The sequence below is a fragment of the Rana temporaria genome, chromosome 4 (genome assembly GCF_905171775.1).
Source record: "Rana temporaria chromosome 4, aRanTem1.1, whole genome shotgun sequence".
NCBI lineage: Eukaryota > Metazoa > Chordata > Amphibia > Anura > Ranidae > Rana > Rana temporaria.
The window spans coordinates 428,108,682-428,124,845 of record NC_053492.1 but is presented as its reverse complement, the minus strand read 5'-3'; the positions used below and the strand labels follow the sequence as shown (position 1 = coordinate 428,124,845).

The 16,164-nt window shown below is 47.7% G+C and overlaps 1 protein-coding gene across 1 annotated transcript in view; it reads right to left on the bottom strand.

Annotated features, from left to right (window-relative positions):
- Positions 1–16,164, bottom strand: part of RAB3GAP2 (RAB3 GTPase activating non-catalytic protein subunit 2) — a 149,384-nt gene that overhangs the window by 61,140 nt on the left and 72,080 nt on the right. The window contains exons 10-12 of the mRNA XM_040351419.1: positions 9,195–9,343; positions 9,036–9,115; positions 2,994–3,223 (exon numbers count right to left, since the gene is read on the bottom strand). Coding sequence (XP_040207353.1) covers positions 2,994–3,223; positions 9,036–9,115; positions 9,195–9,343 — 459 coding nt within the window. The remainder of the gene's footprint in view (positions 1–2,993; positions 3,224–9,035; positions 9,116–9,194; positions 9,344–16,164) is intronic.

Sequence of the window (16,164 nt, the reverse complement as noted above, 5' to 3'; positions counted from 1 at the left end):
GAGAGCGGCCTCGCGGAGGGAACGATCGGCGGTCTAGCAGCCCTGCAGTCTCCCACTCTGCACCGTTCCTGCCGCCGCCGATGCACCCTCGAGTCCTCCGGCTTCCTCCATCCCCCGTCGTAAGGTCCGATCCGTGGCGCGAGCTGCTGCTCCCTCGGCGTGCGTGCGTCACGTGCACCACGTCATCCCGCGGGGGTCAGGCCCATTGCCCTGCCCATTCTAACACATGAATATTCTTTGATCTAAACCATTCCATTGTAGCTCTGGCTGTATGTTTAGGGTCATTGTCCTGCTGGAATAGGAACCTCCGCCCCAGTCTCAAGTCTTTTGCAGACTCCAACAGGTTTTCTTCTAAGATTGCCGTGTATTTGGCTCCATCCATCTTCCCATTAACTTTGATCAGCTTCCCTGTCACTGCTGAAGAAAAGCATCCCCACAACACGATGTTGCCACCATGTTTCACGGTGGGGATGGTGCAGTGTTAGTTTTCCTCCACACATAGCGTTTTGCTTTTAGGCCAAAAAGTTCAATTTTGTTCTCATTTGACAAGAGCACCTTCTTCCACATGTTTGCCGTGTCCCCCACATGGCTTCTCGCAGACTGTAAAAGGGACTTTTTATGGCTTTCTTCTTGCCTCTCTTCCATAAAGGCCAGATTTGTAGAGTGCACAACTAGTAGTTGTCCTGTGGACAGATTTTTCCCACCTGAGCTGTGGATCTCTGCAGTTCCTCCAGAGTTACCATGGGCCTCTTGGCTGCTTCTCTGATTAATGCTCTCCTTGCCTGGCCTGTCAGTTTAGGTGGACAGCCATGTCTTGGTAGGTTTGCAGTTGTGCCATACCCTTTCCATTTTTGGATGATGAATTAAACAGCGCTTAGTGAGTTGTTTAACGCTTGGGATATTTTTTTTTTTTAACCTAACCCTGCTTTAAACTTCTCAACAACTGTATCCATGACCTGTCTGGTGTGTTCCCTGGCCTTCAAAAGTCTGTTTGTTTACTAGGGTTCTTTAACAAACCTCTGAGGGCTTCACAGAACAGCTGTATTTATACTGAGATTAAATTACACACAAATGGACTCTATTTACTAATTAGGTGACTTCTGAAGGCAATTGGTTCCACTAGATTTTACTTAGTGGTATCAGGGTAAAAGGTGGCTGAATACAAATGCACGTCACAAATTTCAGATATTCATTTGTAAAAAATGTTGAAGCCATTTATCATTTTCCTTCCACTTCACAATTATGTGCCACTTTGTGTTGGTCTATCACAGGGGTCTCCAAACTCTGCCTGCCTTTATCCGGCCCTTGGGGCACTATTCCTCCTATTGATACCAATAATGGGACACTACTCCTCCCCAATACTGAATATGGGTCACTATTCCTCCTATTGATACCAATAATGGGACACTACTCCTCCCCCAATACTGAATATGGGTCACTATTCCTACTATTGAAGGCAGGACATTTTCTGCTCCCACTGGCCACAGTTCGGCCCCCTGAGGTCTGAACAACAGAAAAGTGGCCCTTAGGAAGTTTGGAGACCCCTAATCTATCACATCAAATCCCAACAAAATACATTTAAGTTTTTGATTGTAACATGACAAAATGTGAAAATTTCAAGGGGTATGATTACTTTTTCAAGGCACTGTAAGAACATTAAAAATTACTTATAGGCCCTCATGCACACTGGATGTTTTAAAAACGTCAATAGCATTAGATGTAGAACGCTGTAGCTGTAGAATGAGTTTTGCAGAGTTTTTAAGCATTCTTTAGCTGTAACATTGTAGCTTTTTTTTTTTATTAAAAACTATACGCCCACAAAAGCTTATGGCTCAAAAACGCTAAATAGCCATCATTATCAGCGTTTTTAAGCTTTTATCAGAGTTAGAGCATTTTTACAGGGGGGGGGGGGGGGGGGGGGGGGGGGGGGGGGGGGGGGGGGGGGGGGGGGGGGGTTCCAGCCAGAAAACAACTCTGCCAACATGCTGGGGAGCCGCAGAAAAAGAAAACACCTAAAGCCAAAAACAGCAGCTATAAAAACGTCCAGTGTGCCAATAAATTAAATTAACACGTTAAAGATTATATGAGATTTTTATGTTTTGAGATATTACTTATTAGGTTTACATCTACTTTATCATCCATTTGATGGCCAGAAATATTTTATCCCTGTAAAGAAAGTGCAATCAGAACTTTATATAGGAAAGTGCTGAAAAATTCTGTTCCTTTTCTTTCTGTAAATTTTGTGTTTTACAGTTCTAATATTATAAGAGAAATAAAAAGAGAGCAGTTGAAGCGGAGGGTCTTTACAATGGGCACAGCCAGCTTATAGACTTGGGAACTGGGCACAGAGATCTCACTAAGGCTGGGTTCACACTACGGTTTTCCCGTCCGTCAGCCGCATACGATTTCAGTATTGAAAACGTACGGGCCCGGACGGGAAAACGTATAGATAGAGAATGCATTGCAAATCGTATGCACTCAGATGCATCCGGGTGCGTACGATTTGCTGGCAAAACGTTTTTTAAACGTACGCAAAACCGTGTTCAACCACGGTTTTGCGGTCGTTTTTAAAACAGTATGGCAACCGCATACGTTTTCCTTTAACATTAATGTCAATGGAAAACGTACATATGTGCGGTTCCATACGTTCCCGTCCGTTTCAGCCGCATACGTTTTTTCATATAAATCGTATGCGGCTGACGGACGGGAAAACCGTAGTGTGAACCCAGCCTAATAAGGTTTCTGAGAAAAACAGTACAGGGGTCCAGTGATTTCATGTTCCATCAACTGAAATATACATTTTGGGTGGACTGATCCTTTAGTATTTCTGTAGAAAAAAGTTAACTCCTAAACTTAGCAAATGAAAGAATCAGTCTATAAGATGGGTGGCTACCTTATTACATATGGCCGGCTGCAAAAAGAGGCTGGAATGTTTTTACAATCATGAAAACCATTCTGCTATGGCAATGAATAAATATGAATAAAATCGCTACCCTTCCACATTCGAATGGCCACTCCTCTAACCACATCCAACAGAATGACCCTTCCAAAGTCATCGGTCACCGCAGCTAGCGTGTTACACGGGGAAAGGCTAATGCTCTCTCCAATGCGACGGGAGTCGGGGAGGCCGAACCTGACAGCCAGGGGGGTGGCGGGCTCTACTTTAGGCTTCTGTTTTTGTTGTGGCTCTTCTTCATGTTTGCTCTTCCAGCCCAGCCAACCACTAGGACAAAAGAAAAGTCATCATCACACAAAGCATGTAAGTAAACTAAAGATAATTCATGAATATTGTTCTTTTCTGACCATTCATAGGAAAGCGAGGCTTGCCTCTTCCAGAGCTAATGCTATGTGTTTATATTAGAGGTTAGAAGGCTGAAAATAATGAAATGCTGAATGGCAAGGGGTGCAAGAGAAGCTGACGCTACTGAAAGTGAGGACTGAGCTGCTAAGAAACTGCTGGGAGGAAGGAGGAGCAAGGAAAGCTTAAAGCGGAGGTTCACCGCTAAAATGCTGTTTTTACCCTTAGAGTGATGCTCGTTGTGTCTAGGGGAATCGGCTAGTTGTTTTAAAATCGAATCTGTACTTACCTTTTTAGAGAGCGATCTTCTCCGCCACTTCCGGGTATGGGCTGCGGGACTGGGCGTTCCTTCTTGATTGACAGTCTTCCGACAGGCTTCCGACGGTCGCATCCATCGCGTCACGATTTTCCGAAAGTAGCCGAACGTCGGTGCGCAGGCGCAGTATAGAGCCGCACCAACGTTCGGCTTCTTTCGGCTACTCGTAAAGCGATGGATGCGACCGTCGGAAGCCTGTCGAAAGACTGTCAATGAATGAATGAATGAATGAAAAACTTATAAAGCGCGGCGCATGCGAACTGAATCGCCTCTGGGCGCTAGTTGTTCGTGTCTCATGACATCAAAAGAGCAGAGTTTTAATCTGTCTTCTGAAAGTCAGGTGGTTTTCCTCCAACCGAATGCTGGTTGGTAAAGTGTTCCATAGTCTCGGACCCTGAAAAGCAAACCTTCTTTCTCCTTTGGATTTGTATTTGGTTTTTGGTACCCTGACCAGATTTTGGTCGGTGGATCGCAGAACGCGATTCGAATTGTGAGGTTCTATCTTGTCGCAAAGATATTGCGGAGCCTTCCCATGGATGCACTTATGTGTCAGGCAGAGTGCTTTAAATACAATTCTGTCTTTTACTGGCAACCAGTGAAGGGTTCTCAGCGAAGGTGAGATTGATTCCCATGTCCTTTTCCCAGTCACCAGTCTAGCGGCCGTATTCTGTACGACTTGCAGACGAGCGATTTGGTACTTTGGGAGCCCGAGGTAAAGGGCGTTAGCATAGTCCAGTCTGGAATTCACGATTGTTCCCACCACGACTGCTACGTCTTCTTTGGGGATAAATGGAATAAGTCTGCGTAGTAGGCGCAACAAATGGTGCGAGCCGCTGACTACTGACCCTATTTGTGCGTCCATTGTCATGAGGGTGTCAAAAATGACTCCTAGACTTTTGACTTTGGAGCTAGGGGTGATGATTTGTCCCAGAATGGGCGATGGTGTCCAGTTTGTTGCCAGTTGACTCTTTCGGCTGGCGTGAAACATAAGAAGTTCTGTTTTGGAACTGTTGAGTTTAAGATAACTCTTAGTCATCCAGTTTTCTATCAAAGAGAGACATTTCTCTAACCTGAGATGATGATCCTTTTTGTTGCAGATGCGAAAATACAGTTGCGTATCGTCTGCATAAGAGTGATAGAGTAGTTCTTGGCTACTGATAATATCAAAGAGAGGGCGAAGATAGATGTTGAAAAGCACCGGTGATAGGGGGGATCCTTGGGGGACTCCACATGACACCGTGCGCTTTTCCGACGTGAAAGAACCCAATTTAACTGTTTGTGATCGGTTTTCAAGAAAGGAGGAAAACCATGGTAAATCACCTTCTGCGATTCTGGCTACCTCGGCCAGTCGCATCAGTAACATTTTGTGGTCTACTGTGTCAAAGGCTGCGCTTAGGTCCAGCAGAACCAGGAGACAGGATTCTCCCTCGTCTGCGGCCTCGAGGGCATCGTCCCATATTTTGAGTAAGGCCGTTTCTGTCCCGTGTCCGGGACGGAAACCTGATTGAAATGGATCGAGTAGATTGTGGGTATCCAGATGCTGTTGCAGCTGTTGTACCACTACTTTCTCCATTATCTTGGAGAGAATATTTAGGCCTGTTATGGGGCAGCGGTGAGTTGGGTCCTTGGGATCCAAGTTAGGTTTTTTCAAGATGGGCTGGATTGTGCCCTCTTTCAGCAGGGATGGCACTATGCCTTCCTTAAATGACTGATTTATAAGCTGTGTGATGGGAGGCGCCAGAATGTCGGCGCATTCCTTCAGCAGCTTGGTGGGAATGATGTCATTGGGTGCTGTGCTGTTCCGCAACGCACCAATGATATTTTTGGTGGTATCGATGGAGATCGGTTCCAGAGTGAACTTAGTTGATTGTAGAAGGTTTCTGTTGGTGTTTTGTAGTTGATTGAAGAGGGGGCTGAGGGGGGTATTATTTTGCAGAATACTTACCCGGATTCTTTCGATTTTGTCGATGAAGAAATCCGATAGTTCATTACAGAACTCTTGGGTGTCTGAATTGGGGACTTCAAGACATCCCGGATTCATGGTCTGGGTGACCATCTTGAAGAGTTCTCGGGGGCGGTTCATGGCGCTGTTAATCGCCATAGAAAAATGATGTTTCTTGGCTTTGAAGATTTCTTTATGATATTGTGTTGTTATTGCCTTGTAGATGATGAGGTTATCCTCTGCAGGGCTTCTTTTCCTGGCGGCTTCCGCCCTTCTGCGCTCTTGCTTCAGTAGGGACAGCTGGTTGTTGAACCAGCCGGACTTTTTTTTCCGGATGCGGACTTTGCGTTTCGGTGCTACTAAGTCGGCTGATTGTAGCAGAGCTGCATTTATGGCATCCAGTGTATCTGAGGCTGTTAACTGAGGATGAATAGTTTCGATTCGGTTTCCCAGGGTAGATTTGAAGAGTTCCGAATGGAGCTTCTTCTGAGATCTAGCCCAGTGTATTGTCACCGGCTTGGGTGCTTTTATCACTGGTGGAATTTTGGAAATTATGAAGCTAATTGCATGGTGGTCTGTCCATGGCAAAGGTTCATCTCCCAAAATGTTTATTTTCAGATTTTGTCTGAAAATTAGGTCGAGTGTGTGACCTGAAGCATGCGTGGGTCCGCATATAAGTTGCTGTAGTCCTAATCCTTCCAGGTGATCGATGCAGGCCTCCGCGATGGGATCCTGTGAGGAGTTGGCCCACAGATTGAAATCCCCGAGCAGCAAAAGATGTTTGCTGTTAAGGGAGTAAGTGGATATGAACTCCGTTAATGATGGCAGAAGCTGCGATTTTGGCCCAGGTGGCCTATAGCAGAGGAGAATGTGAACAGTCTCCTGGGGGGAAGTTTGAAGTTGAAGAGTAAGGGTTTCCATAAATGGAAGAGGATTTTGAAGGACCGGCTTAGTGATTGCAATATGAGACTTATGGATCACCGCCAGGCCTCCTCCTCTTTGCCCTATTCTGTTTTCCGTTATAATTCGATAATTTTCTGGCACCAATTCTCCGAGAATGGTGTTGCAGTCGTCTGAAAGCCAGCTTTCTGTGATAAAGAGGCAGTCTAGATCGTTTTGTAGTAAGAAATCGTAGATTTCTGATCGGTGTTTTACTGCCGATCTTGTGTTGATCAAAGCACATGATATGTGCTTGAGCTGGGTTAAATGGTTGAAATTTTTGATGGTTGATCGTCGATCGAATCTCAAAAGTTGGTCTATTTTTAAGGCCTTTTTGGTGACGGCTGGTAATACTGTTGCAAATTGTCTCAGACCCCAAATCGTTTCTGCAGAGTATCGCAGTTTAACCATTGTTGCCAGTCAGCGGGGGGGGGGGGGGGATTAATTGCAATAGAGGGAAGATTCGCTGAATCCTCTCGCTTGGGCCTTGGTCCAGAGGAAGGCAAAAAAACCCTGGCAGTGCTAAGCCAATTTGCTGCCACAGGGAAAAAAATTCCTTCCTGATCCCTGAAAGGCGATCGGACGAAACCCTGGATCAAGTACTGTTTGGAATGGGGGGGGGGAAGGGGGGGAAGAAGGGTGTCACTGTAGCTGAGGAGTACCAAGATGGCCGCCGACCGGGCCACAGGCCTCAGGTTTGGGGGCTGTTTGGCTTGGTGGGTATGAGCTGGTTGTTAATCCAGGGGAGGATGGGATCCTCCAGGGATAGGGGGATGATCCCTGACAATTCCAGGAAAATTTCCAGGCTGTCAGTGCTACTTTTTGCGGCGCACCGCTAGGCCGCGGCTGAAGCCGCGGTCTTTCCTAATTGCGGCGGCCGCGAATATTGCCTGGTCTGGCGCGGATGCGGGAAAGAGCCGCAGATCGCCAGAAAAAAAGCGCTGCTATGCGCGGCGGATGGCCGGGGTGATTATGGGTGACTGATTGGTGTGCATGCGGCTCTAAGAGAAGGTAAACGGCCGCAATTTGGATCGCTGGAGTGGCTGTCCTGAAAAGGACGGTCACTAGCGATTCCTGGGGGTGGAAAGATGGCCCTGAAAGACAGGGTCTTACCTGAAGAGAGGGGCCCACGAAGGGAAGGAAGGAGCCGGTCCTATGGGCTGCAAGTTGATTCATGCAGCAAAGATTGTAGGAGCCTGCCTGCCTGTCTGCGGTGTCTAGCTGGCTATCTGTCTGGTCCCTGGAGAGAGCAGACTCGTCGGGAAGCGTCCTACTCCCTCACTGAACTGAATCAAGAAGGAACGCCCGCTCCCGAAGACCCATACCCGGAAGTGGCGGAGAAGATCGCCCTCTACAACGGTAAGTACTGCTCGGGTTTTAAAACAACTAGCCGATTCCCCTAGACACAACGAGCATCAATCTAAGGGAATCAAAGTTAAAAAAAACATTTATGGGAGAACTCCCGCTTTAAAGTGAATGTAAACCCGAGTCATGAAATTTGAGCTGGGCACATATATCTGCAGTATTGTTATCTCTCTTCAAAGATCTAAGTCCCATAGTTCTCTCCTAAACCGTTCCTCTGTTATCAGTCTGATAACTCCTGACAAATTCTGACACATCAGATAAAAGCAGCCTGACATTTCTGTCAGGGGAGGTTGCTAAAATAGATTAGCAGGCAGCTGGCCCTGTTACAAAACACCTCTGAGAGTCTCTGCCTATGATGAGAGGTGTGAGCTGTTGAGTTACTGCTGGAAGGGGGAGCAGGGTGAGCTGAACTGCTGAGCCACTGTAAGTAATGTGAAACACGGGGAGATGAGCTGCTAAGGCACCGATGACAAGGGGAGATGAGCTGCTAAGGCACCGATGACAAGGGGAGATGAGCGGCTAAGGCACCGATGACAAGGGGAGATGAGCTGCTAAGGCACCGATGACAAGGGGAGATGAGCTGCCAAGGCACCGATGACAAGGGGAGATGAGCTGCTAAGGCACCGATGACAAGGGGAGATGAGCTGCTAAGGCACCGATGACAAGGGGAGATGAGCTGCTAAGGCACCGATGACAAGGGGAGATGAGCTGCTAAGGCACCGATGACAAGGGGGGATGAGCTGCTAAGGCACCGATGACAAGGGGAGATGAGCGGCTAAGGCACCGATGACAATGGGAGATGAGCTGCATGGGCACCGATGACAAGGAAAGATGAGCTGCATGGGCACCGATGACAAGGGGAGATGAGCTGCTAAGGCACCGATGACAAGGGGAAGATGAGCTGCTAAGGCACTAATAGGAGGGTCAGTAGGGTAAGCTAATCTGTTACAACACTGCAAAGAGATTAAGAAGCGGGAGCAGCTACAGTGGTGCAGTTTTGCTTTAATGCTCCTTTACTGCTTGATAGAAATATGTACATAACCTGGCCATAGTTTTAATTTAACAATACACAGGCATAGTGAATGGATTTCACCCATTTTCTTTTATCTCTATCCCATCTGCCTGCCTGAAAATGACATGATTATCATAGAGCTGGCAGAAATGGTTCACAATACCTGGCAGCATTGAAGAGGGCCGAGGTGAGTTTGCTGGCAACAGCTAGAGCCACGTGAGACAATAATGGCTGTGTACTGCCCTGTACAGATAAACATGGTAAGTGACAGGGTAAATTAAGCATAACACAACAGACATGACTAAACTACTAACATACATACCTCCAGAGCAAAAAAGAATCCTGTGAATGGATTGGTGCCCACAGTAATATACTGAGACATGGTGGGGGGGTTGCTCTTTATAGCGGCATTAAAGCCTCCCAAAATGGAGGCAGTCTTCATCTGGTCAAATGGAGAGAGAGCCATGAAACCTGAAAACAGGAAAAAACTATTGTGACACAAGACAAGGCAAAAGTACCTGGAAGGAAGAATTACATTCTATACTCACATTCAGAATGAATGAGAACTTGCACTGTGGAAGCCATGCCCAAAAAATGTAAGCAGAGAGCAATGGTCTGTCTAGTCACCAGTATTTCCTGTGGGCTTCCTGCAGCTGATCTTTTCTCCATTCCTTAGGCTTACAGGGCCATATTCACAGAGCAGATACGATGGCGTATCTCCTGATACACCGTCGTATCTGTTGTTCTATCTATGCGACTGATTCGCATAGATATCCCTAAGAACCGACAGGTGTAATTGTTTTACACTGTCGGATCTTAAGATGTAATACCGCGGCCGCCGCTGGGGGGAGTTTGCGTCGTAAACCAGCGTCGGGTATGCAAATTAGGAGTTACGGCGATCCACAACGGTTTTTCGCATTCGCTACGTCGCCGCTAGGCTAGGCTAGGCTAACTCAACACACAACCATTAAAGGGTCACTAAAGGAAAAAACATTTTTTGCTGAAATGACTGTTTATTGGGTATAGAGACATAAAAGTTATCTGATTGCTTTTAAAAATGATAAAAAATTGAATTTAATCTATCATATAATGTGCCTCTAGTTTCACTTTTGGTTTTAAAGGACATACATGAAGTTCCGGGTGAGAGGTGAGTCGGGAAGACTCGCAGAACAAAAAAGGGATTTTTAATACAGCTTACCTGTAAAATCCTTTTCTTGGAGTACATCACGGGACACAGAGCGGCATATTCATTACTATGTGGGTTATATGGAGTACCTTCAGGTGATGGACACTGGCAATCTTAAACAGGAAGTGCCCCTCCCTATATAACCCCCCTCCCATAGGAGGAGTACCTCAGTTTTGTAGCAAGCAGTATGCCTCCCAAAAATGTTTCCCATAAGAGGGGTGGGAGCTCTGTGTCCCGTGATGTACTCCAAGAAAAGGATTTTACAGGTAAGCTGTATTAAAAATCCCTTTTTCTTTCTCGTACATCACGGGACACAGAGCGGCATATTCATTACTATGTGGGATGTCCCAAAGCAATGCTTTACTGAGGGGAGGGAGAAATCTTCCCAAGACACAAGGATTTAATTCAGAGATACTCTTCAAATAATAATAAATCCAACTTAGTCGAGAAAAATTTAATTTAAATTTAAATTTTAACTCAAGGGTGCCCCCGATTCCGAGGGTCTTAAATCGCAGCCTGCAGCACTGCCTGCCTAAAGGCTGTATCAGTATTCCTTCTTACGTCCACCTGGAAAAATGTAGTAACCGTGTGGACTGAAGACCAGGTTGCCGCTTTGCATACTTGAGCCATAGAGATCTGATGGTGTGTTGCCCAGGAGGCGCCCATGGCCCTGTAGAATGAGCCCTTACTGACAAAGGAGGAGGCAACCTCTTCAAGCCGTAGGCCTGAGTAATTAATTGTTTAATCCATCTCGAGATGGTGGATTTTGCAGCTGCCTGCCCTTTCTTGGGCCCATCCGGTAGAATGAACAACACCTCTGTTTTCTGAATTTCCTCTGTAGCTTTAAGATAGGCCTTCATGGCCCTGACAATATCCAAGGTATGCAGCAACCCTTCCTTTCTGGAAGTAGGCTTCAGAAAAAAGGATGGTAGTACCAAATCCTGGTTCAGGTGAAAACTGGATATAACCTTTGGTAGAAAGGAAGGATGAGGACGGAGAACCACCCTATCCTTATGCAGAATAAGATATGGCTCCTTACAAGATAAGGCTGCAAATTCTGACACTCTTCTGGCGGAAACTATCGCAACCAGAAATACCAACTTCCTTGTCAGAAAAACCAAAGAAATCTCAGCCAACGGCTCAAACGGTTGTTTCTGCAGAGTTGACAGAACAAGACTTAAATCCTACGGACAAAGTGGTGACTTAACCGGAGGATTAATACGTAAGACCCCCTGTATGAAGGTCTTAACCAGCGAGTGGGTGGCCAACGGCCTCTGAAACCACACTGACAAGCTGAAATCTGTCCTTTGATTGTGCTTAATGCCAGGCCTTTATCCACTCCTAGCTGGAGAAAACTTAAAACTCGATCAATGGTGTACTTGCGGGAAAGCCATTTCTTCGACTCACACCAGCCTACGTAGGTCTTCCAGACCCTGTAATAAATCACCCTGGAGACCGGCTTTCTAGCCCTGATCAGGGTAGATATTACCTGCCTAGACAGCCCTCTACCCCTGAGAATCAGGGATTCAGCCGCCAGAATGCAGGGTGGAGGATCGGGCCTTGTGAGAGTAGGTCTGGCCGTAGAGGAAGCGTCCAAGGGTCCCCCACTGCCATCTTTAGGATTAGTGAGTACCATGCCCTCCTGGGCCATGCTGGAGCTACCAGGATGACTGGTTTGTGCTCCACCCTGATCCTGTGTAACAGGCGGGGTAGTAACTGTAGCGGGGGAAAGGCATACAGAAGTTTGAACTGATGCCAAGGGCACACCAACGCATCGGTTCCGCAGTTCATCGGGTCCCTTATCCGGGACATGAACCTGTCTAGTTTCTTGTTGAACCTTGATGCCATGATATCCACGTCTGGCACACCCCACTTCTGGCAGATGGTCCGAAAGACCTGGGGATGTAGAGACCATTCCCCCGGCGACAGAGTTTGGCGACTTAGGAAGTCCGCCTGCCGGTTGTCCACTCCGGGAATGAATATTGCCGATATGCAGGGTACATGAGCTTCTGCCCATAGAAAAATTAAGCTCACTTCTCTCTGAGCGGCGCGACTCCTGGTTCCCCCTTGGTGGTTTATATATGCCACAGCTGTGGCATTGTCTGACTGTATCCTCACCGGGGACCCCTGCAATTTGGATGTCCATGCCAGGAGGGCTAGCCGAGCCGCTCTGAGCTCCAGGATATTGATGGGCAGCTGCTTGTCCGCCTCTGCCCAAGTACCTTGGCGAGTGTAACCCTCCAAGACCGCTCCCCAGCCTATCAGGCTGGCATCTGTGGTCACTATCTTCCAAGTTATGGGGGTGAAAGATTTTCCCTTTAGCAGATTCTGAGGGTTTAACCACCACCCCAGACTTTGCCGGACTCTTGATGATAGAGTTAAAGGGAACTCCAAAGCCTGGGCCTTCTTGCTCCAAGCTGTGAGAATGGCTGCCTGTAGGACGCGAGTATGGCTCTGTGCGTAAGGTACCGCCTCGAATGTGGCCACTAGCTTGCCTAGTAAACGCATACATAGGCGAATAGTTGGTTCTCTTTTGCTTAGAACCAATCAAATCAATTCCTTGATAGCTTTGACCTTTACCCGGGGCAAAAATACCTTCTGCTGAGCCGTGTCTAACCTCATGCCGAGATATTCCAACTGTTTTGAGGGTTGAAATGCTGACTTTTCTCGGTTTAGGATCCAACCGAACCTCTCCAGGTACTGAACCGTGAGGGCTACTGCTCGCTCCAAGCAAGGAGACGAGTGATCTATGATTAAGAGGTCGTCCAAGTATGCTAGGACCGTGACCCCTTGGACTCTTAGATTGGCTAGAATTGGAGCTAGGACCCTCGTGAATACCCGGGGGGCCGTAGCCAGCCCGAAAGGGAGCGCCACAAATTGGAAGTGACGCTGAGCCACCGTGAAGTGTAAAAATCTTTGATGTGGCTGAAAGATCGGTATATGAAGGTAAGCGTCCTTTATGTCTATAGACGCCAGAAAGTCGTCCTTCTGGAGCGCGGCGGCTGCTGACCGGACGGATTCCATCCGAAATGACTGGACCTTTAGGTAAACATTCAGACTCTTTAGGTCCAAAATTGGTCTGACATCGCCGTTGGGTTTTGGTATGACAAACAAATTGGAGTAGAAACCTAGCCCTTTCTCTTGGGCTGGTACCTCTACTATCACGCCCTGGCGAAGCAGACGATCCAATGCCGCTAGCAACAAGGCCTTTTTTGTTGGATCGTTCGGAACCCTTGATTCCTGGAAATGAGGTGGAGGAAATTTTTGAAACTCTAATCTGTAGCCTGTGGCCACAGATGACTGGACCCATTTGTCGGGGATGTTGGCTTTCCAAACCTCTGCAAAGAGACGAAGCCTTCCCCCCACTCGAGTGAGTGGGGGCGCCCCTTCATAAAGCAGACTTAGGGGCTGGCTTTGTTGGTTTGCGATACCATGGTTTCTTGCCCCCAGGGGCCTGTCCCTGCGACTTAATGTTAAAATTTGCTCGCGCAGCAGGCCGTCGATACTGCCTGGGATTTGAGGGTCCCGGAACAGGAGAAAGCTGCCTTTTGAATGCAGGACCCCGGAATTTCCTTTTGACTGGTAAAAGGGTACTTTTGCCACTTGAAATAGTCTGAATGTATTTATCCAGATCCTCTCCGAAGAGACGTCCCCCATGGAAGGGAAAACCTGCCAGGAGTTTTTTGCATGGGGGTTCGGCCGCCCAGTTTTTTAACCATAAGAGTCTCCTCATATGCACTAAAATTAGCGACAAACGAGACGCCTGCTGGATAGAATCCTTTATAGCATCTACCGCAAAGCATAGAGCTCTAGGAATATCAGCTAATTCCTCTGCCTGCTGGGCAGGGATGTCTTTAAGCATCTGCTTTGTCTGATCTTTCAAAGCTTGACAGACCCCGATAGCAGCCACAGCCGGCTGAACCACTGCTCCTGCCGTAGCAAAGGAAGCCTTGAAAAGTGTTTCTAAACGTTTATCGACCGGGTCTTTAAACATTTGTATGTTTTCCACTGGGCAAGTTAATGACTTATTTACACATGAGATGGCTGCGTCCACAGCTGGGAGCGCCCACTTCTTAGAAAACTTTTCTTCCATAGGGTAAATCACAGAAAAATTTTTAGGCGGCAGAAAAATTCTATCTGGCCGTACCCAATCTTGAAATATCAATTCCTCCAACAGAGGATGGACCGGAAAAACTGCGTTGCTCAAGGGCGCTTTTAAAGAGCCCAAAGAGGAAACTGCCCTAGCCTGAGGTTCTGGTAGGGGCAAGTTAAACGCCACGCGGACCATGTCTGTCAAAGACTGAACCCACAGACCCTCTGCTTGGGAGGCTGAAAATGGTTCGTCCACAGTAGACTCCTCAATCTCTGAACCTTCTAGGTTCCGGTCCAATAGATCCTCCTGAAATTCTACTTCCTCTGAAGAGAGAACTTCCGCATCTGAGGAAACACATTTAGGTGAAGGGGATCTAGTCCGCTTCTTGCCTGAAATGGAATTAGTGATCATAGCTGCTAATCTTTTTTCTAGCCCTCCCAGGGAGGCGGCTAGCATGTCCTCCGTGACAAACACAGGGTTGGGTGGATCTGGGCTAGCCTCCGCACCAGATCCCCCTACTGGCTCAACCAAGGCAGCCACCACTGGGTTAACAGGTGGGGAAAGTACTGGCATAGCCTGACTCGTCTCCTCAGAATCCGAGGGGGAACCCTTTTGTTTTTTGACCCCTTTTGTACCTCTTGATCCTGAGCCTTTGGGAGCCATGGTACAAAACCGAGGTACCCCTGCTACACCAACTGACAGGTGCAGCCAGGAGATAATTTAGGGGTTTAGGGAACAGCAGTACTACTGATGTCCAAAAACCTGGTGGGGAGCCCAGTATGTGCCAGTATATATATATTTTTTTTTTTTTTTTTTTAAATCTTTGTTTTTTATTTTTTATTTTTTCAAAGAAAACTTCTTTCTTTCTCGTTTTTTTTTTTTTTTTTTTTTTTTTTTTTTTCAGAAAGCACTACTGTTCGCCCACACAAAAATTGCTACTATCCACCTGCTGCATAGGGAATTACTAGGCTAGACAAAAAAATAGCTAGTTCTGAATTCCAGAACTGCAATACTTCCCTGCGCCACTGGGTGTCACTGTCTATCAGCGCTGCCGCTCTGTGTCCTCCTGGTCCGAGCTCAGCTCTTGAATGAGCTGTATAGCATGGAGGAGGGGAACGCCCCTTCCTCCTATGAACGTGCAACCCCGCCCTCCCCCCTCGCAACGGCGCGAAAATTTCTTATAATTCGTGCACGCGCACGCGCCCGTTTACAGGGGGGGGGGCACGCAGGAGCCATGAGGATGCCGTGGGACCTCCAGAGGAGAGCGTTTGAGGCTTCTGAAGCCCTTCCCAGCCGCCTGTGACACCCAGCCAGGTATGAACACTAGGTAGGTTCCAGACACAACCTTAGTTCTGGCAAGGTATGGGCCCACAGCCCCCCTTTGCCAACCTAGCGCGCAGCCAGATGTACACAGCAACAGACCAGGGAGATCCAATATCTTGGGGAGCCCCTCCACAGACCATCCTGTCCCTTAAATAGACATAGTGGCCCAACTGCCAATGCTAGAGCATACACAGGCTAACTCCCCCACAGAAATCCCCTGGAGAGCCTGCTGCGAACCAAGTCCCGCAGGCCCCCCTCTTACCTGCTCCATGCCGCAGGACATTGCACCGCAAGTGGTCCAATCTTCTCCCATCTCCGTGGGTAGCGTACTAGACCTTCAGGCCCTGGGGTCCTGGAAGGTACCCACTGTCCTGGGCCCATACAGCACCCTGGCAAACAGGTTTCTTTAGGCACTAAAAAGGCTCTAAGTCCTGGGCCCAGGGTCCAGCTCTCTGGAAGAGAAGCATTGTAGGCAAAAGACCCCCCGCTTGGGGGCCCGGGTACTGTCCACTTTAGCACTGAGGCCGTTGGACAGATCCGGTTAGCCTGCCTTGATCCCAAGGATGCGGAGGCAAAGCTATTCCATGACCAACACCTAAGACACTGGCGAAAAAACTGAGGTACTCCTCCTATGGGAGGGGGTTATATAGGGAGGGGCACTTCCTGTTTAAGATTGCCAGTGTCCATCAC